General features: G+C 35.2%; 4 protein-coding genes across 4 annotated transcripts; all 4 read right to left on the minus strand.

Annotated features, from left to right (window-relative positions):
• Positions 1-2,214: 2,214 nt before the first annotated feature.
• LOC112456940 (endothelin-converting enzyme homolog) lies at positions 2,215-11,212 on the minus strand. Its single transcript, XM_025019759.1, has 20 exons — positions 11,026-11,212; positions 10,575-10,742; positions 10,305-10,468; positions 7,195-7,307; positions 6,909-7,079; positions 6,689-6,772; positions 6,367-6,587; positions 5,945-6,172; positions 5,575-5,658; positions 5,350-5,485; positions 5,140-5,254; positions 4,675-4,768; positions 4,375-4,548; positions 4,071-4,171; positions 3,704-3,768; positions 3,565-3,616; positions 3,231-3,298; positions 3,021-3,160; positions 2,569-2,736; positions 2,215-2,462 (listed from the first exon to the last, which is right to left on the minus strand). Exons 1-20 carry the CDS (start codon positions 11,188-11,190, stop codon positions 2,280-2,282), a joined length of 2,694 nt encoding a protein of 897 aa, XP_024875527.1. The 5' UTR covers positions 11,191-11,212; the 3' UTR covers positions 2,215-2,279.
• A 362-nt stretch (positions 11,213-11,574) lies between these two features.
• Positions 11,575-14,765, minus strand: LOC112456941 (endothelin-converting enzyme 2-like). Its single transcript, XM_025019760.1, has 12 exons — positions 14,705-14,765; positions 14,484-14,567; positions 14,171-14,382; positions 13,737-13,970; positions 13,384-13,491; positions 13,158-13,293; positions 12,985-13,063; positions 12,514-12,607; positions 12,214-12,387; positions 11,904-12,004; positions 11,710-11,768; positions 11,575-11,630 (listed from the first exon to the last, which is right to left on the minus strand). Exons 1-12 carry the CDS (start codon positions 14,763-14,765, stop codon positions 11,575-11,577), a joined length of 1,398 nt encoding a protein of 465 aa, XP_024875528.1.
• Positions 14,766-17,001: 2,236 nt separating this feature from the next.
• LOC112456942 (vang-like protein 2) lies at positions 17,002-22,407 on the minus strand. Its single transcript, XM_025019761.1, has 4 exons — positions 21,723-22,407; positions 20,850-21,444; positions 20,601-20,759; positions 17,002-20,512 (listed from the first exon to the last, which is right to left on the minus strand). Exons 1-4 carry the CDS (start codon positions 21,851-21,853, stop codon positions 19,676-19,678), a joined length of 1,722 nt encoding a protein of 573 aa, XP_024875529.1. The 5' UTR covers positions 21,854-22,407; the 3' UTR covers positions 17,002-19,675.
• Positions 22,408-22,659: 252 nt separating this feature from the next.
• Positions 22,660-24,190, minus strand: LOC112456939 (40S ribosomal protein S3-A-like). Its single transcript, XM_025019758.1, has 4 exons — positions 24,087-24,190; positions 23,349-23,671; positions 23,093-23,280; positions 22,660-22,897 (listed from the first exon to the last, which is right to left on the minus strand). The coding sequence occupies exons 1-4, from the start codon at positions 24,117-24,119 to the stop codon at positions 22,713-22,715; spliced, it is 729 nt and encodes a 242-aa protein (XP_024875526.1). The 5' UTR covers positions 24,120-24,190; the 3' UTR covers positions 22,660-22,712.
• Positions 24,191-24,447: the final 257 nt, after the last annotated feature.

Raw genomic sequence — 24,447 nt, forward strand, 5'->3', positions numbered from 1 at the left:
CCGGCCCTATGAATAAGAAAAAACTACACAAAAAGCTGGGCACGAGTAGGTACTTACTTATACGCAATTCTGAATTCAATTTGCTTTTGCTGACATCAAATACGTTGTCAGCTCGCACAAAGATTTTCTGATAACCGTCGTCGATTGCTAACGTCATATCAACAACCTCGCCGTCGCGTACGACGCCTTCGAGAAAGAGAGAGAAAAAAAAGGAGAACACAAAGAACTCTCACCTTTCCAGTGGACGGTGAAGTTATTGTCCCGCAGATCCGAGGAGATGGTCTGCAGCATCTCGCGCAGGTAGACGAAATTCGTCGCGACGTCGGCGTCGACGTTGAAGTCGTATCTGTACACTTCCGTGCATTTCAGCGGATCCTCCACGTCCTCCATCACGTACAACATGAACTGCCTATTAATCAGCCTAGCCATAGTAGCTATTAGGTTCGGCGTACGTTCAAGTGCGGAGAGACTACGGAAGAAACGTCTCGAAGTATCCGAAATATATCGTCGATACGTATATATCGCTTTTCCCTGTTTTCGTCGTCTTCGACTTCGAAAACCGAGACGAAAAAACGCCAGGCGGCGCAATGGGTGCGGGTGGCGCGCGCCGCGCGGCGAGCAGAGAACGTAAACAGGACAGAAAACGTCTGTTCGAGGCCGTATTTCGCATGTATGTACCAAATCTTCATCGAGAACTTTAACACGATTTATATTTCAACTGTAATAGACTGCGATCGCGCGCGGCGCCGAAATTGCGACAATGGGGACAAATGGCCCGGCACGGGCGGCCGCGAGCCGTGACGTCACGACTACGCGAATCAAACGAGGCGCAAGCGTTTCGCGCCGCGCGACGAGCCGAGAGCATAAATAATTAAAGAGTTTTAAAATAATTGATACGTGATGCAATTTCAAATATAATAATAATTCAATTATACATTGAAATGATATATTGACGATCTATTCTAAATAACTTTTAAACACGAAATTTTAAACACGATTATTTAAATAAGGATTTTTCGTTTAAATTTAAGATGAAAAATCGGGTGTTCAATAATTATACGACAAATACAATCGTAGAATGTTACGCGTATTCGCACTCAATTATATCGTAATAAAATATATTAAAACTTATTTGGTACGAATTTTAATATTTCAATCTTAATAATTGTATGTTATTTTAATTATAATTAAATGTGTAATTCGGTCACTACATTTGTAATTAAAATTTTTATATCATAATCGTGGCGAACATGGATGCAGATTTCGTGATGATTGTCCATCCCTCAATTCAACCCTTTCGACGCTCGTTCATACGAAAAATATGGAAAACAATGCGTGCGTGAGGGATGCGGGCCGATCGCGTGCGATTTCTGAAAATGGGCACAATATATGAACTGTGCGAGTCAAACAGAACATGTACATACACGCGTGCCGAGCTAAAAATAAGGACAATATACAGCCTACATTGTCATGTATTTTTCGCGGATTATCGATAAATATGAAATAATAATGAGACGCGCCGAATTTACCATCGCGAATTTTAACGCGCGATTAATTTTTCCATCGTAATAATTGTGTTGGTATATTAATGCGCGATTTTAAATAATTCATCTGACGCTATTCTAATTCGAGTCTTTCCTCAAGTGTGATTAATTAAAGAATCTCGCATGAATTTAAGACAGACGATCGAATGTTTGGACTCGTAGCGAATAATATTACTTCTTTCGTCGAATGTCTAATATCAAATTTTCTGGAATATACAATATTTTCGGAATAAAATGACATTTCTATAAATTGCTATTAAAAAAATATTTAAGAACGTATAAAATTCTAAATGTAAACAGGATGTATATCTATATTTATTATATGATGAGCAAAAGCGGTATTTTCTTATCGTATTCACAATTACCTTAATTTTACTTGACTGACGCGATCTGTTATTAAATTCTGTTTTATCGTTAAATATAACGGAATCTCATTAAATAATTAACAAGTCTTATTTATATAGATAAATCATATTTTTAAACACTTGATCTTCGCGATCTCACGTAGAATAATAATTCTTACCTCTCGGGATAGCGTCAGTATTTTTGTTCAATAAGATAAGGATGATACGAGATACGCTAATACAATGAGAGAATCAGATTACTTGACGCGAATAAAACAAACGAGCATCGTATACATGGTATAAATATATTTATGCGAATATTTTGTTACACGATCGTGTCTACATATTACGACACAACATTACAGTGCTAATAAATGCTAATATCTGCTTGTTACCACAGAGCACACTTTTTCTCCGGATTCATTCCCTTTCCTGCCGAACAATTATAAGCCCTGGAGAATTCGGGGAAATTCGAGTAACTGCCTCGTATTCTCGCTTCTGGGATGGGATGCACGTCTAGCTGGAGCAATTCTTTCTGGCGTATTTGCTGTGGCGTGGCACTTTCGCAGAACAACTGAAAAAAGAATTAAGTCGTTGATAACACTGACTTTCTCGATTTCTATTGATCGTCTGTAAAAAGATTTTTTTTACGCGAGATTTTCACGTTGCGACACTTATACCTGCGTGTAACCCATAAAGAATAACTGATCATCGCTGTAGTCCTCCAATCCCTGCAATCGCAATTCAGGCTCGTTCAATCTTGCCTTTCTGTTCTTGTACGCTTTATACGCAGCTACGAGGCCAGCGGAATCAGCGATGTTTTCTCCTAGCGATAATCGTCCATTCACCTGCAAAATTCCAACGTTTAAAGATAAATTAATGTGGCCAAAAACAGAAAAGACTTTAAATGCAAAATTCAAAGAATTTCAAACATTCGAAAATTTACAAAGCGTTAAAGGATATTGAAAATAATTGAAAAATCAAGGCCAAAAAATTTAAGTTTTTGACAAAATTTATAATACATCATATAAAATATAATATAATGAATTATAAAAAGAAAGATATAATTTGATTATGTCTTTTAAATGTTCAATAAAAAATTAAAATTTTCTTGTTATACACCACTACTTACGTAAATTTTCGATTGTTCCAAGCCTGGTACCAAATAACTGTTATACTGATCGACAAAGCATTGTACTAATTCCTCGTATTTATTGATAGTTTCTTGCGTCCACCACTTTACGGCATTACCGTTTTTATCGTACTTACGACCTGTAAAACAATATATATTATACATACAATATTACATGATATTTCGGCAAAAATGTCAACTAAAAATTACCCAAATTATCGAAACCATGATTTATTTCGTGCCCGACGAAAACTCCTAGTGCTCCGTAGTTCATGAATCTGATAAAAAATTATACATATAAATTAGAAAGGAAATCTAAACAATTACATAAATTAAAAAATTGCAAGAGAAATGATTTAGGTACAATAAAATATTCAATAGAATTCCTTTTTTAAAGTAATACGATATAGAACGTAATATAATGTATAGAACCTATTTCAATGGAACTATTAATTCTTAAAACAATAGATACTATATAATTATATAAATTTATGCATCCCTGAATTAGATCACATCATGCACATCGTTCACATTAAATACTTACGCAGGACGGTTTTTGTCGTATACGGGACTTTGCGTTACTGCAGCAGGAATAACTAAAAAAAAAAAAAAAAACAAGTTAACAATACAATTCGGATAATCAAAATTCTAAAAAAAAAAAAAACAAATATTCTAAGATTTACCAATTTCATTGCTAGTTGGATAATAATAAGCGTTTACACTCGTCGGTTCCACAAGCCATCCTTTTCTAAAAAGGAGATGTGAAGTTTATTGTTGCCGCTTTTCCGCGATGCCGATTGGTTTCCTTGCTGCGCTTACTTCATTTGCAGCTGTCATTGTATATTTTGACAGTTGTGTATAATAGGGTTAATAGTGAAATGTTAAAGATAAATAGCGCGCGCGTAGCGCGCGTCTGTAGTGTCTAGTCTATTAAAAAATAAAGTTATAATCTTAACTTCATATATTGTTTTATCGCAACTGTTTTACGTTTTAAGTATATATAGTATATATTATATTATAATTATTGAAGAAAAATTGTGGAATCCTTACTCGCTGTTGTCGACAGGTTTTCGCAGTTTGCCTAAAATTTTCTTGAATTTGAATCTAAATACATTTATCACACTTTGGAGATATTCCGAAGTGACAGCTAACTGAAACAGACGCGCATAATTTTTTCTTAATATACGCTATGATAAAATCTAAATTAAAGTTTTTACAATAAAATTATTCAGAGAAAAAATGACGTACTTGTAGTAGTTAGAACAATTTTATATGAAAAATTATCGAAAAGAAAATGTGTGTTTTCTTATCCACTGCTTACGTACTTATAAAATATTATCACTAACGTACTTACGCCATTGTAATATTTATCAATAGCTTCGTTGCTGAACCAATTGGGGAGTAGAATTTGTTTTCCCATGCTTTTTAATTTCTCGAGAGAAGCCTCCTTCGTAGGTTCGTCCATCCAAGTGGATGCTCTAATTTGACCGCGAACGACATTTGCAATGTCCGTGATCATATCGCTGATCTAAAGTAAATAATGTAATTCAGATAATTCAGATTTAATTCGGTATTATTCGACAGTTACATTAAGTTCTATTCATCGATCAGTTTTATTCCTATTTTTGTTTCTTATTCGTATTAATGTACTTACGTCTTGTTTATTTTCGAGCTGCACGTGTCTCTTGGCATACTCCTGTGAGATTGCCGTATGTAAGTTGGCATCCTTCTGCAAGCACCTCTTCCACCTTAATAAGATTCACTTAATTAACATCGGTTTTATTTACGGTTCCTCTAATTAAGAGAGAATTACATGTAAGCAGCATAGATTGAAGAAGAGAGGGTAAACATTTAGTTAAAAGCAGTTTCTAACTACAGATAAATGATCAAATGTAACATATTTAATATAATTTCGTCTCTAAAAATTATAGAATTTTAAACTTTACGCTGATATTATGTTTAATTATACAAATCAGTGGCTACATATTCGATTGTCTATTATTATCTTATCATATTTTGAGCGAGTAATGATGCAAAATCTCCGGTAATTATTAACTTATTATTCTAGCCTTTTAAATTTATTTATCAAGCTGGTATAAGTATATAGTAAAAATTGTACCTTGAGAATTCCGGAATCTTGTTTTTGAAGTCAACGGCAAGTTGAACAGCGATTTTTTCCGTACGTTCGGTATAAGGTAACAGAGCTCTGATAAGGTTCCATTGCATGTAATTTACTGCAATCAGATTGCGTAAAGGTATAATTTTTTTATTCAAAAACTCTTGATATTTTTTTGTACACGGTTGCAATAAATTATTTCGAAAATCTTACTGATTGTACGACTGGGCGTACGCTCCAGTAAAGGAACCAGAGAGGTGAGAAACTTGGGAACGATAAGCTTCTCAGATGAATTGATCTTAATTCCTTCCGGCGCGAATAGTCTTTGAATACGATAAAACCAGTTTATCTGTAATGTAAAAACATAAATGCAAGTTAAATGATGTAAATAGTATATAATTTGCATAACAAATATATATAGATTGAGTTCTAACCGACCTTGCTCTTTTCAGGACGTTGCGCATCATATGCCTGTTGCAATTCTTCGATAGTTAACGAGTTGTTGATTTTGTCAATAGTTAGCTGCAAATGTTTAAATAAAATGGAAAAATAATTTACTACAATCGACTTTTGGCGTCTCTGTATTAAACTGATTAAAATAGATTCGGCTAAAATAGATTATGTTAAAATAAAACGCAAGTTAATTTTACAAATCGTTAAAGATATTTCTAGCGATATAAAAATAGTGAAAAAAATAAATAAATCAAAGAGTAAATCCTGAAAGAAGATAATCTTAAAAAGAAAGGTTTGGAAGCTCATCGTTGCAATTCCGAAACAAAATAAATCTAAAAATTCGAATTTTAAATACATTGGTGATTTCAGTAGTAACCTTAGCCAGTTCAATCTCGAAATTCACGACGTCAAGCGCTTCCTGACTGATTGCATCCTTCTCGACATACGCGCCACTGTCCTCCACAAACATATTCGCAACTGTCTCGATGTAGGACTTGTAGGACATCTTTTTCTCAAGGAAAAGCGAATCTTTTTCGAACCTGATCAGGATGTGGCGTGAGACATAGGAGTTAGGTACAACGATCTGAAAAACATTTATTCTACGTAAGACTATAGCTTCTTTATTAGCTCGTAATGTTCTCTCGATTCTTTTTCTTACGACAAACGAAAACATTTATTATTATAAAAGGGTATGTTCGCATAGGATATTGTAATATAACATTCCCCGACATATTCGGGGTATAAATTTAAAATTTAGAGCATCAATAATACACGTACGGCAATAATAATGTTGATATCGGACTCTTTGTTATCTTCCGTGATCGATATCCTATAAAGGCCATTGTCGAACACGTTATTCTGCAAAATGTCGCTAACTTGTTGCCACGTTCTATTATATTCTTTCCGTTCCCACTCCCCAGGGGACATAGTCATTGGCCACCCGCCATTCTTCCGCACAACTTCTCTAAGGGCACTGATTCCGATCTTCTTGAGTTCCTCTGAAAGCCAAAGGAACAGTTATTTTTCTCTTTCTCCTGAATTTCAAATTTGGAAGATACTTGTTTTAATTAATCTGTTTTTTTTTTCCCAGCGTACGTACCGGTATCCATGCACATGTTGTATAGCTTCCTCGCTTTTTCCAAGGAAAGCGTGTCGTCCAATTTGGGAGCATCTTCTAAAATCTCTGCAGATGGTAAGGGAATGATCGCGAGTTTGTAAAAATTGCAGCATGTAAGAATTTTAATAATTAAAACATTTTGATTTATGCAACACCGTTAATATTAGTATCTCCAGTAAATTGCAGTTAAACGATATCGTACCTTTAAGTTTCTCTAAAGTTTTCTGGGTGAGACTCGACCGACCTAACACAGAGCTAATTTCTGGATATGACATATTTGCCGGATTATTTTTTACCCATCCGCCACAAGCGAATTTGTAAAAATTATCGCAAGGATCAACCGTGCGGTCGATATAGCCTGAGATCCTCAACGCTATAAAAAGTAATAAAGATGACGTTATGTGATGATATACCGTAAAAGCGATAAAAATAATTTATAAACGCGGAATAATCTATGAAGTAATAAGATAATATGAGAATTGAAATACCTTCGTTCACGCAATTTTGCGTGGTGCACAATTTATAATTCCGGTGTGTATCGTAATTACTCTTCGGAGCCGCGAACGCTATTTGCGAACACGTTGCGGCTACCAAGAGAGCTCTGTAAAATTTTTTTAACAAAAAAAGATAATTAGCTGGTAATAATAAGTGATTATCATCTATTGTTATCAGGATGGTGCGTATGGTCTTTGTAGCTGAATCTTTTATCTTTCTTTCTTTCTTCTCCATCACACGAAGAAAATTTTTTGTTATATGTATTTTACCCTTAAACTCATTACAAACTTAGGACAACTTGGCAACCAAAAAATTTTTAAAATATACAAAAGTCATTTTACAAACAACGTGATAAAAGTTACCAAGCAGATTGGTAAATTTTAAAAAATTATTGCGTAGATATATTTTAGTAAAGTTAATCAAACATATTTTATATTTTAATATAATAGATATTAATATTCTTTATTATGATATATATTAATCAGAATAGCTCGCATAAAATTCTTGGTGGTGCATGTTGTCCTATAACTACCATGATTTCAGGGTAAATTAAAAAAAAAATTCTCTCCGTGCATCATTTAATTATATGTGTAATTCTTTTGCACAAAGTATAACATAACATAGTTACAAAGAACATGTCTAATAATTTAATAAAAATATATTAAAAATAAAATCTCATCTTACATAAAGGGGCGATATGTCCGCATGGTATTATAAGCTTCGACGACACTTTTTCACCGAAATTGTACAACACGATTCCGATGAAGACCGAAGAACTTCTTTCTCAGGAAAGCACCTTGTGTGAAGTCTTGTTAAGGCTCCTGGTCCCTGAGCCGAGAACTCCGCGCTGACGGTGGCGACTGGCGACGTACCGTCGCGGTAAAAATAAGATAAGAACCTTTTTTCAATGAAAAATTCTGTTCTTTGTGACATGTTGACAACCTATTTTGACCTGCGTTTAATTTCTTTATTATTTGCTCTGTATTTGTGCTATAACGTTTAACGTATTCGTGAAACTCGTAAAATTGACCGAGAAGTAAGATTTGCAAGAAGTACATATACGGAAGAAACATTCTCCACTCCTTTCGATAGTCGTCAAACGGCTTGTTTTCAGTACGTTTAGGCTTCGTTTTATGGCTGTTTGTTTATTGTCGAGAAAAAATGATAGATTCCGGTCAATTTTAAAAGTGTTCTGAAACGATCTATAGTGATTTTTTATTGAAATGTCTTTTTATTTCGGAATAAAGCGTAGGACAAAATGGGGTGTTATTTCTCGCCTCGATAGCAAGAATTTCATATGGCTGCGGTGACTACCCAGATGCCTTAATATAGTCATGGAAAGATTATGGCTAGTGATATGATAAGACATCAACATCATTACGCTATCTCACATGAATGATACGTTCAAGAATTTTGTACACAAAACATATATATGTGAAACGCTTGTCCAAATATTATATACCTTTGACGATTTTTTTATATTTGTGATAAATATTATGTACACGTAAAGAAAATTTTTATCCGCATCTCCCTCGGTTAAGTTAAGTAAAATCGCATTTTGGATTTTTCCCTAAACAAATTTTATTTCAACGCATATTTATTTCAATTTATTTATGTTATACTTTTTAATTGGTTATATTTTATTGTAAATGTGTTACAATCTTTATCTTTTCTATTTCTTATATTACTTTTTATTTTAGACATATTTTTTATAATTAATTTTTAAAGCCCAGAAAATCCATCTCAAAATTATCTTTTTAATATTTTATCATCATGTGTTTTAAGCATACGTACTAATTCTTTACCATAATTCTTTAATATATTTTTCAAATAAATTTTATTTCCTAAATATTTTTTATTATTAATTTAACTTATTGTTCGCTATAATATCTAATACTAAGCTTGAGGATTCGTAACAATTTTTTCGAACAAATTTTTTTACATCAAGGAAGAAGTCTTTATAAAAAAGGAAAAAAAGAAGATTTTATACATCAAATGTATAGTTCATCTTTCAAATAGTACACAGTCATTACGAGCACACATAAATAAAAAAAAACACCCATAGCAAAAGCTCGGTGGAAAAAATACATATACGAGTACTCATAATAATTCCAAGTTATAAAGAAATTGCTCTCGGTTTCCTTGATCTCAATGTTTTTTAAGTCAAGGTTCGTCGAACAAGCGCAGTCTAAAAAATTCCAAAGGTGTTTTCTATTTACTTTTATCTTATATGATTTACAAATGTAGCAAAGCGTACAATACGGTGAACAAATTATACAAGCATAAAGATACGTGTGCTTATTATAAACTGCACGCTTTCTTGGAAAGCTCAAGTCCTCATAGGAAACACACGCTTTTATATTTCTTATTAATCCCATTACGATGATGAAGACATATAATCTCGGCATGCAGTCTGAGAGGAGGAGGAGGCCTGGGAGAGACATCGAGCACCGGCGGAGCAACCTTGAGGTAAGTATCATTTCTTAGCTCCATAAAATTAATAATTTGTTTCCATTTATTCGAATTGGTTCATTTCGATAAGTTAAAAGTAATTAAAGACAGAGAAATTATTTAAAATATTTTATTGAGAGATGACTTGGGGACCAATATAATGAATTAAGAATTATCTTTTAAAATGTTGATTATTTTGAGCACTTCCTTTTCAAATCTTATGTTTGTATGTTACAGTATCATCGTAGCTACGCGGCTGCGTAACTCCGCCTGTTGCACATCGGGTTGGTGAGTCAGAAATTTTTTTTATTGGGATGACGAATCTACGATTATATAATTAGTCCAAATCTATGCATTTAATCGCAATGATATTCGGTACAAGCAGGATGGCCTTTAATATTGCTTATACCTTTTCCTCGATACTAGTACCAGATCAATTAAATTTTTTTTCACATTACTTAATTAACATTACATTAACATTACAAACAAACATTAATTAAAAAATAAAGAAATCAAAGCTAGACACGACGCAATAGAATTCAAGACTTATATTTAATCTATTTGAGCGATCGTAATTCATTACTGAATTACATCTTAAAAGCATACAGATCTATTTGTCGATCATCTATCTGCTTGTTACCAGAGAGCACACTTTTTCTCCGGATTCATTCTCTTTTCTGCCGAGCAATTATAAACCTTGGAGAATTCGGGGAAATTCGAGTAACTGCCTCGTATTCTCGTTTCTGGCATGGGATGCACGTCTAGCTGCATCATTTGCTGGAGTATATGCTGTGGCATGGCACTTTCGCAGAACAACTGAAAAAAGAATTAAGTCGTTGATAACACTGACTTTCTCGATTTCTATTGATCGTCTGTAGAAAGATTTTTTTTACGCGAGATTTTCACGTTGCGACACTTATACCTGTGTGAAACTCATAAAGAATAACTGATCGTCGCTGTAGTCCTCCAATCCCTGCAATCGCAATTCAGGCTCGTTCAATCTTGCTTTTCTGTTCTTGTACGCTTTGTACGCAGCTACGAGGCCAGCGGAATCACCGATGTTTTCTCCTAGCGATAATCGTCCATTTACCTGCGAAATTCCAACGTTTAAAGTGAAATTAGTGTGGCCAAGAACAAAGAAGATTTTAATGGCAAAATTTAAAATTTTCAAACATTCGAAAATTTACGAAGCATTAAAAGATATTGAAAGTAATTGAAAAATCAAAGCCTAAATTTAAGCTTCTGACAAAATTTATAATATATCATATAAAATATAATATAATGAATTATATATAAAAAAAGATATAATTTAATTATGTCGTTTGGATGTTCAATAAAAAATTAAAATTTCCTTGTTATACACCACTACTTACGTAAATTTTCGATTGTTTTAAGCCTGGTACCAAATAACTGTTATATTGCTCGACAAAACATTGTGCTAATTCCTCGTATTTATTGATAGTTTCTTGCGTCCACCACTCTACGGCATTACCGTTTTTATCGTACTTACGACCTGCAAAACAATATATATTATACATACGATATTACATTTAATTTTTAGTTGATATTTCGTCAAAAATATCAACTAAAAATTACCCAAATTATCGAAGCCGTGATTTATTTCGTGCCCGACGAAAACTCCTAGTGTTCCGTAGTTCATGAATCTGATAAAAAATTATACATATAAATTAGAAGGGAAATCTAAACAATTACATAAATTAAAAAATTGCAAGAGAAATGATTTACAATTAAATATTCAATAGACTTCCTTTTTTAAAGTAATACGATATAGAACGTAATATAATGTATAGAACCAATTTCAATGGAACTATTAATTCTTAAAACAATAGATACCATATAATTATATAAATTTATGCATCCCTGAATTAGATCACATCATGCACATCGTTCACATTAAATACTTACGCAGGACGGTTTTTGTCGTATACGGGACTTTGCGTTATTGCAGCAGGAATAACTAAAGAAAAAGACAAGTTAACAATACAATTCGGATTATTAAAATTCTAAAAAACAAATACAAATATTCTAAGATTTACCAATTCCATTGTTAGTTAGATGATAATAAGCGTTTACAGACGTCGGTTCCATAAGCCACCTATCAAAAAATAGAGTTATAATTTTAATTTCATATTTTGTTTTATCGCAATTGTTTTACGTTTTGTAGTAATGTATAAGTATAGATAGTATATATTAAATTATAATTATTGAAAAAAAATTGTGGAATCCTTACTCGTCTTTGTCAACAGGTTTTCGCAGTTTGCGTAAAACTTTCTTGAAATTGAATTTATACACATTTATCGCACTCTGGAGATATTCCGAAGTGACAGCTAACTGAAACAGACGCGCATAATTTTTTCTTAATATATGTTATGATAAACTCTAAATTAAAATTTCTACAATAAAATTATTCAGAGAGAGAATGACGTACTCTTGTAGTAGTTAGAACAATTTTATATATATGAAAAATTATCGAAAAGAAAACGTGTGTTTTCTTTTTCACTGCTTACGCAGTTATAAAATATTATCACTAGCGTACTTACGCCATCGTAATATTTATCAATAGCTTCGTTGCTGAACCAATTGGGGAGGAGAATTTGTTTTCTCATGCTGTTTAATTTCTCGAGAGATGCCTTCTTCGTAGGCTCGTCCATCCAAGTGGTTGCTGTAATTTGGCCGCGAACGACATTTGCAATGTCCGTGATCATATCGCTGATCTAAAATAAATAATTTAATTCAGACAATTCAGATTTAATTCGGTATTATTCGACAGTTACATCAAGTTCTATTCATCGATAAGTTTTATTCATATTTATGTTTCTTATTTGCATTAATGTACTCACATCTTCTTTATTTTCGAGCTGCACGTGTCTTTTGGCATACTCCTGTGAGATTGCCGTATGTAAGTTAGTATCCATCAGCAAGCACCTCTGCCACCTTAACAAAGTTCACTTAATTAACATCGGTTTTATTTACGGTTCCTCTAATTAAGGGAGAATTACATGTAGTAGCAGCATAGATTGAAGAAGAAAGGGTAAACATTTAGTTAAAAGCAGTTTCTAACTACAGATAAATAATCAAATGTAACATTTAATTATTTAATATAATTTCGTCTCTAAAAATTATAGAATTTTAAACTTTACGCTGATATAGTTCAATCATACAAATCAGTGGTTATATATTTTATTTTCTATTATTATCTTATCATATTTTGAGCGAGTAATGATGCAAAATCTCCGGTAATTATTAATTTATTATTCTTGCTTTTTAAATTTATTTATCAAGTTGATATAAGTATATAGTAAAAATTGTACCTTGAGGATTTAGGGATCTTGTTTTTGAACTGAATATAAGGTAACAGAGTTCTGATAAGGTTCCATTGCATGTAATTTACTGCAATCAGATTGCGTAAAGGTAGAATTATTTTATCCAAAAATTCGTGATATCTTTTTGTACACGGTTGCAATAAAATATTTCGAAATCTTACTGATTGTACGACTGGGCGTACGCTCCAGTAAAGGAACCAGAGAGGTGAGATACTTGTGAACGATAAGCTTCTCAGATGAATTGATCGTAATTCCTTCTGGCGCGAACAGTTTTGAAATACGATAAAACCAGTTTATCTGTGATGTAAAAACATAAATGCAAGTTAAATGATGTAAATAGTATATAATTTGCATAATAAATATTAAATAGATTGAGTTCTAACTGACCTTGGCTTTTTCAGGACGTTGCGCATCATATGCCTGTTGTAATTTTTCGATCGTTATCGAGTTGGTGATTTTGTCAATATCTCTAGATCTACTATTTTCGGAAATCAACTGCAAATTTTTAAATAAAATGGAAAAATAATAAATTAAATTAAATTAAATAGATTCTGTTAAAATAAAACGCAAGTTAATTTTATAAATCGTTAAAGATATTTCTAGAGATATAAAAATAGTGAAAAAAATAAATAAATCAAAAAGTAAATCTTGAAAAAGGATAATCTTAGAAATAAAGGTTTGGAAGCTCATCGTTGCAATTCCGAAACAAGATAAATCTAAAAATTCGAATTTCAATATACATTGGTGATTTCAGTAGTAACCTTAGCCAGTTCAATCTCGAAATTCACGACGTCAAGCGCTTCCTGACTGATTGCATCCTTCTCGACATACGCGCCACTGTCCTCCACAAACATATCCGCAACTGTCTCGATGTAGGACTTGTTGAACGTCTTCCCCGGAAAGAGAAACGGTAGCGGGTGCGCTTCGAAGTTGATCAGGATGTGGCGCGAGACATAGAAGTCAGGTACAAGGATCTGAAAAACATTTATTCTACGTAAGACTATAGCTTCTTTATTAGCTCGTAATTAGCTTCTTTGTTCTCTCGATTCTTTTTCTTACGACAAACGAAAACATTTATTATTATAAAGGGGTATGTTCGCTTAGGATTTTGTAATATAACAGCAACATATTCGGAGTATAAATTTAAAATTTAGAGCATCAATAATACACGTACGCCAATGATGTTGGTATCGGACTCTTTGTAATTTACCCCCACCGATATCCTATAAAGGCCATTGTCGAACATGTTATTCTGCAAAATGTCGCTAACTTCTTGCCACGTTCTATTATATTCTTTCCGTTCCCTAGGGGACATAGTCATTGGCCACCCGCCATTTTTCCGCACAACTTCTCTAAGGGCACTGATTCCGATCTTCCTGAGTTCCTCTGAAAGCCAAAGGAACAGTTATTTTTCTCTTTCTCCTGAATTTCAAATTTGGAAGATACTTGTTTTAATTAATCTGTTTTTTTTTTCCCAGCGTACGTACCGGTATCCATGCACATGTTGTATAGCTTCCTCGCTTTTTCCAAGGAAAGCGTGTCGTCCAATTTGGGAGCATCTTCTAAAATCTCTGCAGACGATAAGAGAACGATCGTGAGTTTGAAAAAATTTCAGCATGTAAAAATTTTAATAATTAAAACATTTTGATTTGTGCAACACCGTCAATATTTAGTATCTCCAATAATTTGCAATTAAACAGTATCGTACCTTTAAGTTTCTCTAAAGTTTTCTGGGCGAGAATCGACAAAGGGCTATTCAGATATGACATATCTGCTGGATTATTTTTTATATATCCGCCACAAGCGAATTTGTAAAAATTGTCGCAAGGATCAACCGTGCGGTCGATATAGCCTGAGATCCTCGACGCTATAAAAAGTAATAAAGATGACTTTATGTGATGATACATCGCAAAAACGATAAAAATTATTTAGAAACGCGGAATAATCTATGAAGTAATAAGATAATATGAGAATTGAAATACCTTCGTTCACGCAATCTTGCGTGGTGCATAATTTGTAATCCCGGTGTATATCGTAATTATTTGTCGGAGCCGCGAACGCTACTTGCGAACACGTTGCAGCTACCAAGAAAGATCTGTAAAATTTTTTTAAGAAACAAAAGAAAACAATTGACCGGTAATAATAGATGATTATTATCTATTGTTATCAGGACGTGCGTATGGTTTTTGTAACTGAACGTTTTATCTTTCCCTCTTTCTTCTTCACACAAAAAGAATTTTTTGTTTATATTTTACCCTTAAACTTACTACAAACTTGGGACAACTTGGCGACCAAAAAATTTTTAAAATATATATACAAAAGACATTTTACAAACAACGTGATAAAAATTATTAAGCAGATTGGTAAATTTTGAAAGATTATTGAAATTTCCTAGATATATTTTAGTAAAATTAATCAACATATTTTATATTTTAATGTAATAAATATTAATATTTTTTATTATGATAGATATTAATCAGAATAACTCGCATAAAATTCTTGGTGGTGCATGTTGTCCCATAACTACCATGATTTCAGGATAAATTTTAGGAGAAAATTCTCTCCGTGCATCATTTAATTTTATTATATCTAATTCTTTTGCACAATGTATAACATAACATAGTTACAAAGAACATATCTAATAATTTAATAAAAATATAAAATAAAATCTCATATCTTACATAAAAAAACAATATGTCCGCATGGTGTTATAAGCTTCGACGACACTTTTTCACCAAAATTGTACAACACGATTCCGATGAAGACCGAAGAACTTCCTTCTCAGGAAAGCACCTTGTGTGAAGTATTGTTAAGGCTCCTGGTCCCTAAGCCGAGAACGAGAACTCCGCGCTGACGGTGGCGACGTACCGTGCGTCGCGGTAAAAGAAAGATAAGAACTCTCTCCAATGGAAAATTATGTCCTTTGTGACATGTTGACAACCTATTTTGACCTGCGTTTAATTTCTTTATTATTTGCTCTGTACTTGTGCTATAACGTTTAACGTATTCGCGAAACTCGTAAAATTGACCGAGAAGTAAGATTTGCAAGAAGTACATATGCGGGAAGAACAAGTGGAGACTCTTTCGATAGTCGTCAAACGGCTTGCTTTCCGTATGTTTAGATTTTGTTTTATGGCTGTTTGTTTATTGTCGAGGGAAAAGGATAGTTTCCGGTCAATATTAGAAGTGTTCTGAAACGATCTATTGTGATTTTTTATTGAAATGTCTTTTTATTTCGGAATAAAACGTAAGATAAAAAAATGTGTTATTTCTCGCCTCGATTGCAAGAATTCAATATGGCTGCGGTGATTACCCAGGCCCAGGAACCTTAATATAGTCATGAAAAGATTATGGTTAGTGATATGATAAGACATCAACATCACCACGCTATCTCACATGAATGATACGTTCAAGAATTTTGTACACGAAACATATTATATGTGAAACGCTTGTCCAAATATTATATCTTTGACGATTTTCTTATATTTGTGATAAATATTATGTACACGTAAATAAAACCTTTATCCGCATCTCCCTCGGTTAAGTTAAGTAAAATTTGGATTTTTCCCTAAACAAATTTTATTTCAACGCATATTTATTTCAATTTATGCATGTTATACTTTCTAATTTGTTATATTTTTTTGTAAATGTTACAATCTTTATCTTTTCTGGTTCTTACTTTACTTTTTATTTTAGACATGTTTTTTATAATTAATTTTTAAAGCCCAGAAATTCCATCTCAAAATTATTTTTTTAAGATTTTATCATCATGTGTTTTGAGCATACGTACTAATTCTTTACCATAATTCTTTAATATATTTTTCAAATAAATTTTATTTCCTAAATATTTTTTATCATTAACTTAACTTATTGTTCGCTATAATATCTAATACCTATTAGAAGCTTGAGGATTCGTAACAATTTTTTCAAACAAATTTTTTCATATCAAGGAAGAAGTTTTTATAAGAAAGGAAAAAGAGAAGACTTTATTTTATACATCAAATGTATATTTCATCTTTCAAATAGTACACAGTCATCACGAGCACACATAAATAAAAAAAAGACACCCATAGCAAAAGCTCGGTGGAAAAAATACATACGAGTATACTCATAATAATTCCAAGTTATAAAGAAATTGCTGTCGGTTTCTTTGATCTCAATGTTTTTTAAGTCAAGGTTCGTCGATTAAGCGCAGTCTAAAAAATTCCGAAGGTGTTTTCTATTTACTTTTATCTTATATGATTTACAAATGTAGCAAAGCGTACAATACAGTGAACAAATTATACAAGCATAAAGATACGTGTGCTTATTATAAACTGTACGCTTTCTTGGAAAGCTCATGTCCTCATAGGAAACATACGCATTTACATTTCTTATTAATTCCAATTTCTTATTAATTATGATGATGAAGACCTATAATCTCGGAATGCGATAAAGAAATTCAACAATATTAGTTATCTCGATATAAAAATCTCGCTTCTCCCATTAGGCTTGTGATTCAAGCTATCATCTATCCGATGTTTATCCAATGATAAGAGATTTGCATGAATATATACATATAATCCAATCATGGAATTTCTGTTTGCTATACACATATTACAAGATACGCAAATTTGTTCTCTGCTATCAAATAATACGGAAGAATGCGCTTAAATCTGCTTAGAGATACGCGCCAAGAGATATGTAATTAGTGAGATTTAATTATTAAATTATATTATTACGTATAATCCACGTATTTAATCACTCGTGTTTAAAAGTACTTTAATTTTCATAATTTACTCGTAAATGTTTGTGCTTAATAATCATTCCAGTGATTACAGATTTTGTAGGAAGACGGAAAATTTCAATTAAACATAAAGAAACGTTGACTAGTATACAAAATTATTTTCAAATTTTCCCCGTAAAATATTCACAATGCTTTATCTGTATTATGATTGTTATTAACAAACATTTAAGAGTAAATAAAAAAAGAGGACAATTTAATCGCATGCAGCATGTATGCAGATATATAAGTTATCAATAAAGCATAATTCTTATCTAATCACAACGCAGAAATGTTCAAGTATAATGAAAATTGAGGTGGACAAACTTAACAGAGAATTGTATTGGAATTTTCTATCATCTAGTAATTCATTCACCACTCGTGTGTACTTAATAAACACTATATCAAAATAAAAATAATATTAAAAAACGTTAAAGTACAAAAGGCTATATAAATGTCGAGTATATTTACTGTGCGTACCGTTACATTGCAAAACACAGGATACCAAGATATGAGTTTCACATTTTTCCCTTAACAATGAAATATATGAATCGTGTGTGTGCTGCTATATGTGCGCATAAGCGTATGAACACATACGTATGAATTTTATATATTTAAAGCCATATCTCCTTCGTGTAAGCACGATACTACAAATACGGTTTACAAACTTAGGAATGCGTATTAATTAACATAGATATCAATACGATTATTTAATCGTTCGTATTCAAATCCTCATCCATCACCTACTGGATTTGTGTTAACTAAAATACATTTACAATGCAATAGATGAAAAAAAATATTCTGTTCGTTCTTGATCTAAAACAGAATGAACATCGTTTATTTGGTTTATTACTTTGCTTTCCCTGGATTGATAATGTACCAATATCATTTTTGAGAATAAAAATGTGTATATGTAATAAGAAAAAAGAAATTTAACACGTACACTTACTCAGGAATACGTAAAAATAAAATACGTATTAAAAAAAAACGATAAATAATTATATTATGAATCCGAATGGATCCGACACTTATCGTATGATTGACCATTTAGGCGAATCACTGTTTTTAAATTAGCCTACATTTTGCCTCAAAATAAGTACGTGTATATATACACATTAAAAATCCTGTTAGATATATTTAAGGTGTACATATATACAATTCATGATATGCAATATGATAGAATAAATAAATATACGTACGCGTGTGCCGCGTGCGCATGTCTTAAAGATAAAAAATGAACTGAGTATTTTATAATACAAACTAATTATTACTTCGTAATAATTACTCAAAGGTATGTTCAGAAGTATAGATCACTTATTAATGTCATTGTGGTTCTTTCTCAAAGAGAGAAAATAATGTCATAAATGTTGTCAAGAAAGCAATGGCAAATTATTTTCCTAACTGCTGTGCTTCTCTCAGTGCTTCTCAGTCTATTACGTTAGAACGTCTAAATACTATTATACTGTTGCATAACAGGCCATGTTTTAGAATATAAGTTTTAGATAATATTCTAAAAAGAGAGACTTAGCCTTCGGTCTTATGAAGATTTGGAAGAATTTTTGGCACAAATAAGATTTAATTGAAATAATATTTAAAAAATGCTTTCCGCGCGAAGCAAGATAATATCTATCACATCATGTTTTCAGCGCAAAATAAAGCTTCTAACAGTATTCTCTCTCTCTCGTCACAGGAAGTATTTTATATTAAACATCATCTCGACTAAAACATCATTTGTGCTAAAAATCTTTTCAAGCATACTCATTTTGGGATATTTGGAATAGTTTCATTTAACTTCATAAACATCAGGGGATCGATCACGTAAAACTTTTCACGTTTTCGCCCTAGGGGACAAGTTAGACATGATCGCTGCCCTGAAGATAAATATCTGAATCTTATCACCGAACTTTATCAAGTATCTTAAACAGAGGTTTCCGAGTTTAATCGCAGAAGGAATTTGTTCGATTTGGGATGTGCCAATTGTTCGGTGAGATTAAAGTGCGGTAATCTATGCGCCGTACACAAAAGCGCCACTTCGCCCTGTCTCAACTGAAACTCACAACCGTTAGCAATCGGGCGTGAGGGTAGCTCCCCTTCGCACACCAAGGCCCAATGATGCGATCGCTTTTGTCTCTCTTTCTCGTTCGACAGCACCGGGCTCGCAGCGAAGAACGGTTCCAAGAAGGCGCGCGGCGCCGCGTCTTGAGCCAAACACCGGGCGAGACGGTTCAAAATAGATTCTACCGAATGACGCGGCTGTTGCCGAGTAATTCTCAAGTACTTCTGTAAAGCTCTCGCCATAGAGGGAAACACCGCCTGTGCGGCTTCCATAGGATCCATCGGCCCGGGGTTCGGCGTGGAATCTACCTCGGAATGCAAACGTTTGATATGCGCGAATGCCTCCTCGGCGGCGGTGACAAGTCTCGCGCGGCGTTTTCGCACTCGTCGCTCGTAATCGTGCTCCTCGTAGAAGCGCTCGTTGTGACTCGAGTCGCGACGACGCGCCTGCGCTGCCAGGACCGCTCGGTCCCCGCTACCACCGCGCGACTGCATACCGCCGGTCACTCCGCCGTCGACCTCGTAGAACTTGAAACTCGACTGCTTCCTGCCTGACTTCGAGACCGGCAATCTTTCCAAGTACGGATTGTAAATCGGAAACTCTGTGTAGTATTTTTCTAGAACCCACACGGCTGCTCTCTGTATCGATAACTGGCCGATCGCGTAAGATCTCGATTCACCGTCTGGTGATCTAACGACCTGCAAACAAAAATATAAAACGACTCGTGTAATTTAAAATGCATGTTACGATCAGTTGTCATTAGCGATACGAAGAACATTTACGTACCTTAATATAAAACGTAGGCTGTAGATGACGAACTTCGATAAGGAGCACTGCGGTGTAGTGTATGAACAGGAGCGTATTGGCAAGGGTACCTGCGTAATTTACTAAACTTTTGTACTCTGTTATTTCGCCATTGGCAACAGTCTTAGCACTCTCGGTGACCTGGAAAGTACATCAGGCATTTCAATAACGATATACATATAATACAATCGCAAAGTTACAGCTGCGCGAATCACATCCATGATTATTTACCTGTACAACGTAAAAAAGCCAATAAGTACAAATGCACAGTGTGGTGAGTAGCAGCACTCCCGCCTTGAATAAAAATATGCGCGGCATGGTAGCGGTTCGCGGACGCAGGAATACTGCCCAGCTACCGATAACCAGTAGCACCAGTTTGAAGGCCAATCCTAGCAGCTCGCCCTTGCACTCGGCGTTGCACGACAGTAGATGCAATTTCTGCTGCATCGTCAGTACCGTCGACGAGTCGGGGAAGAATCCCACTTTAGGCAAGATAACCATGGCTATAGGACTAAGGAAGGCGCTTATCCCGAGTATCGTCGCTACGATCGGACCGACGTAGCGATTGCAGCCAGAACCGAACGTGCCGTCGGTCTCATTCGGCCAGTGGCTCACGTCCTCGGTCGATTCCGACCTGTCTGAGGTATTGCCGGTGACGGCCGTGGTGTTCTCTCCCCAGTTCTCATCCTGCGGCAGTATCTGCACCTCGATCACCTCCTGGCCCAAATTGTCCACGCTGTCTCCCCGCACGTTCACCGTCGTTTGAAACGGTGCCATTTCGCTAGTGTCCAAATTCGGTCTCTCCTTCTTTTGACTACGATTGCTCCTGGCACAGAAGATCATGGAAGATTAATTTAAAAAATAAATCAATCACAAGAGATTCGTTGGCAATTGAATTTTTTTAGCATCGATGGAACAACTCGCTAATTTTAGTTGTATGTACAATTGCGCAACAGAGAGAGACGTACATTAATAGTAAAATTAATAGAGAAACTCCCTTGTTCTCAGCAGAGCCATGTGAGAAAGTCAACGGCGAAAATACTTGCGAAATAAGGATGTCAGTTTAAAGTGATGTCTAAATTTACTGTCAATAGTCGAGCGTACCTAGCGGTGCGGTGAGAATGCTGCCTGTGATGCTGCTTCGAGCTGTGGGACCGATGATGCTTCTGGGAGCTCCTGCTGTGGTGGCTATGGCTATGCTCGCTAGCCCCGGACTTTACGCTCTCCGTCTCCATTCCACGACAAAGGCTACCGCCCGCTCGCTACCCCATAAGAGCATACCCACCCTCGCGCGCGGACAAACGACGGGCACATGTATCGCGACGTTTCGGTTCCCGACGTTTACGTTTACGTCCACACCGCTTCGTCAGGATACGCTATGAACGGAATGAACGCTATCGCCGTGCGTCCACGGCATTCTCGCGGCGTCGCGGCGGCGGCGTCGCGGTCACGTGCACCCTTGACATTCCGCGGTCCGGTCGAGGCGATGAGCACCAGGCGGGTGGGGGGGGAACTGGGGGTCCGCCAATGGGTAGGAGACCGGTACCTGGAGCAATTCGGCAAAACCCGGGACTCTCGGAGTCGCACAGCGTCGCACGCGTATAAAAAAACGGACGCCGACACGCCTCTAACGTTTTATTATTCCCACCCCCTCCGTCCGGCTCCAAGCAGCCGGGCTACCACATTCCGTGGTAATTGCCGCGATTGAAAACACTGCGGCGTCTCTAGGGGAATTTCATCCCGACGATTACGTCGCGAGAAACCCCATGGATCATCTATGGAGGCACCATATTACGAAATGATCAGAAATGATCGAACCGCCATTTTCAAGGTCTGATAATTTGATTAATTGTCCACTAATGTAACTTCTAATTAAATTTGAATATTTCATATTAATCATGCTTAAAAGGATAAGTCAGGATAATTTTAACGTTAGAAACATCTTATAAATGAAGATATGTTGAACCGTCCTAAGATATAGTCGGCGAACCCTTTAGACTAAAAACATCCTAATTTTTGATAGTAAAAAGTAAAACACACATGTTTCGAACCTTCTTTTTAATATTTTCTTTTTAAATGTATTTCAAACGAAAGTTACACGACGAGAGGAGTGGGTTGAGGTATATCTTTAACCGGTTTAACCTCGGAACTCGGAACGGTCGGGGGTACTTCTTCTTTCGGTTCCACGATGGATACGTAATCCGGAAGAGGTTTCTTCGGCCCGCTCTTGCCGTTCGGGTCCCAAGGAAGCATAATCTTCACCTTGATTCCCAATACCCCTAAAATATATCAAATAAAATACAATATAGACATATATTTATATAATAGATTAATAAAATTTATGAAAAATAAAGAAATATATATATTTTTTTATAAAATATAAACTTTTGATTATGTCATAAATTGGACATCCAACATTTTCACGAACACATGTTATCACGTAAAGAAATGACCACGGCAAAATGCAATCATACCTTGCCGAAGGAGCACGTGCCGGGTGGCAGAGTTCACGTACTCGTTAGTCGGCTCGCCCGAGTGTATCATGAGACCGTCGACGAACTTCATCGACTTCGCTCTCTGACCACGCAGTTTGCCACTGACAACCACCTCGCAGCCTTTAGCGCCTGACTCCATGATGAAACGCAGGACACCATAACACGCCCTGATGGAAATATTAAAAGATATGGATTAGGTTTGACAAAATGTGCGTGAAAAAACTCTCTGACTTACCTTCGCACAGCGAGGCCACCGATCAGTTTGTACCGAAGAGATTCTGCCTGCGCAATGGCGCACAAGCCGCGCGTGGCAACCTTCTCAGCGTACAACTCGACATTCTGCGGTTCTTTGAAGTTGAAACGTTTTTGCACTACGGAGGTAAGCTCCCTGATCCTGCGTCCCTTCTCGCCGAGCACGCTCTGCGTGTGGGTGGCCAGTAAGATGATTTCCGTCCGGTTCGGCGTGACGCGGACCTCCACGCCCGAATAGCCATCCTCGGCGAGTTCACGAGTCAGAAACTCGTTCAGCTCGGCCCTGAAGACACCGTCTCCCACAAACTGAAAGTATAAGAAGAAAAAAATAAACGCCAAATCTGACTTGTCTTTAATTTAATCATTATATATAATTTATCGTGTATAAACTTAAATTCGAAATTTACATTTAATGAAACAATCACCCATCGAGTACAGAATAAACGGACGTGGCAGAAAACATCAAAATGCAGCGATCTCGCTAAATTTTATATATTTTAAATATACTTTAATTTTGTAACGAGACATGTGGAGTCGTAAGATGCACGTGTATAAATGAGAACGACGCTGAAAGCATCACGATTCACGATTACAGCAGCCACTTAATTTTCGACAGAAGATATTATTCCAAAAGTTTCGCAGCGTCGCAACGAGCGCATTTCTACATATTATATTTATTATACGCTTTTACATTTATTAGAAACTCTTGAAAATCACTAACCTTCCTTTTCTTCGATATCGAACGGTTCTCCATGTTGGATTGAAGACCTCTCAAGACCTCTTTCGGAGTACTCGTGAATCGGACAATCGGAGATTTCCCTCAAGGCCTCAACCGAATTACTGCTAAAATATAAAAAGAAATTTTAATTTAATTGTTAATTTTACTTAATCTCGATTTTACCTCGGTAAACTTACTTATTATCTCTTAACTAGTTCTAAGAATTAGAATTTTTTGATTAAAATGGGCCATGAATCCTAAAGGCTAATTTCATTTGTCGTGTGATGAACTTTTCAAGCATGTTGATTGGCTGCGTTCAGCCGAACCTCTGCTTAGCGAAGCGAAAGGTAGCAATTAAGTGTAA

Source organism: Temnothorax curvispinosus, unplaced genomic scaffold (assembly GCF_003070985.1).
Source record: "Temnothorax curvispinosus isolate PA1 unplaced genomic scaffold, ASM307098v1 QBEX01007312.1, whole genome shotgun sequence".
Lineage (NCBI taxonomy): Eukaryota > Metazoa > Arthropoda > Insecta > Hymenoptera > Formicidae > Temnothorax > Temnothorax curvispinosus.

Bases quoted from the DNA above. Each gene is read 5' to 3' on its own strand.
- LOC112456942 (XM_025019761.1), bottom strand. From the start codon at position 21,853: ATGGAGACGGAGAGCGTAAAGTCCGGGGCTAGCGAGCATAGCCATAGC. The intron at 21,445-21,722 runs GTACGCTCGACT...CTTCTGTGCCAG, and splicing joins CATTCTCACCGCACCGCTAG to GAGCAATCGTAGTCAAAAGA. The intron at 20,513-20,600 runs GTACGTAAATGT...TTTTGTTTGCAG, and splicing joins AGCCTACGTTTTATATTAAG to GTCGTTAGATCACCAGACGG.
- LOC112456941 (XM_025019760.1), bottom strand. From the start codon at position 14,765: ATGTCATATCTGAATAGCCCTTTGTCGATTCTCGCCCAGAAAACTTTA. The intron at 12,608-12,984 runs GTACAATTTTTA...AACTTTGTTAAG, and splicing joins AAGATCCCTAAATCCTCAAG to GTGGCAGAGGTGCTTGCTGA. The intron at 11,631-11,709 runs GTAAATCTTAGA...CTTTTTCTTTAG, and splicing joins TCTAACTAACAATGGAATTG to TTATTCCTGCTGCAATAACG.
- LOC112456939 (XM_025019758.1), bottom strand. From the start codon at position 24,119: ATGGAGAACCGTTCGATATCGAAGAAAAGGAAG. The intron at 23,672-24,086 runs GTTAGTGATTTT...TTATACTTTCAG, and splicing joins CGATATCGAAGAAAAGGAAG to TTTGTGGGAGACGGTGTCTT. The intron at 22,898-23,092 runs GTATGATTGCAT...GATATATTTTAG, and splicing joins GCACGTGCTCCTTCGGCAAG to GGGTATTGGGAATCAAGGTG.
- LOC112456940 (XM_025019759.1), bottom strand. From the start codon at position 11,190: ATGTATAATATATATTGTTTTGCAGGTCGTAAGTACGATAAAAACGGT. The intron at 5,659-5,944 runs GTATTTAAAATT...AAACATTTGCAG, and splicing joins TTACTACTGAAATCACCAAT to CTAACTATTGACAAAATCAA. The intron at 3,617-3,703 runs GTAAATCTTAGA...TTTTTTTTTTAG, and splicing joins TCCAACTAGCAATGAAATTG to TTATTCCTGCTGCAGTAACG.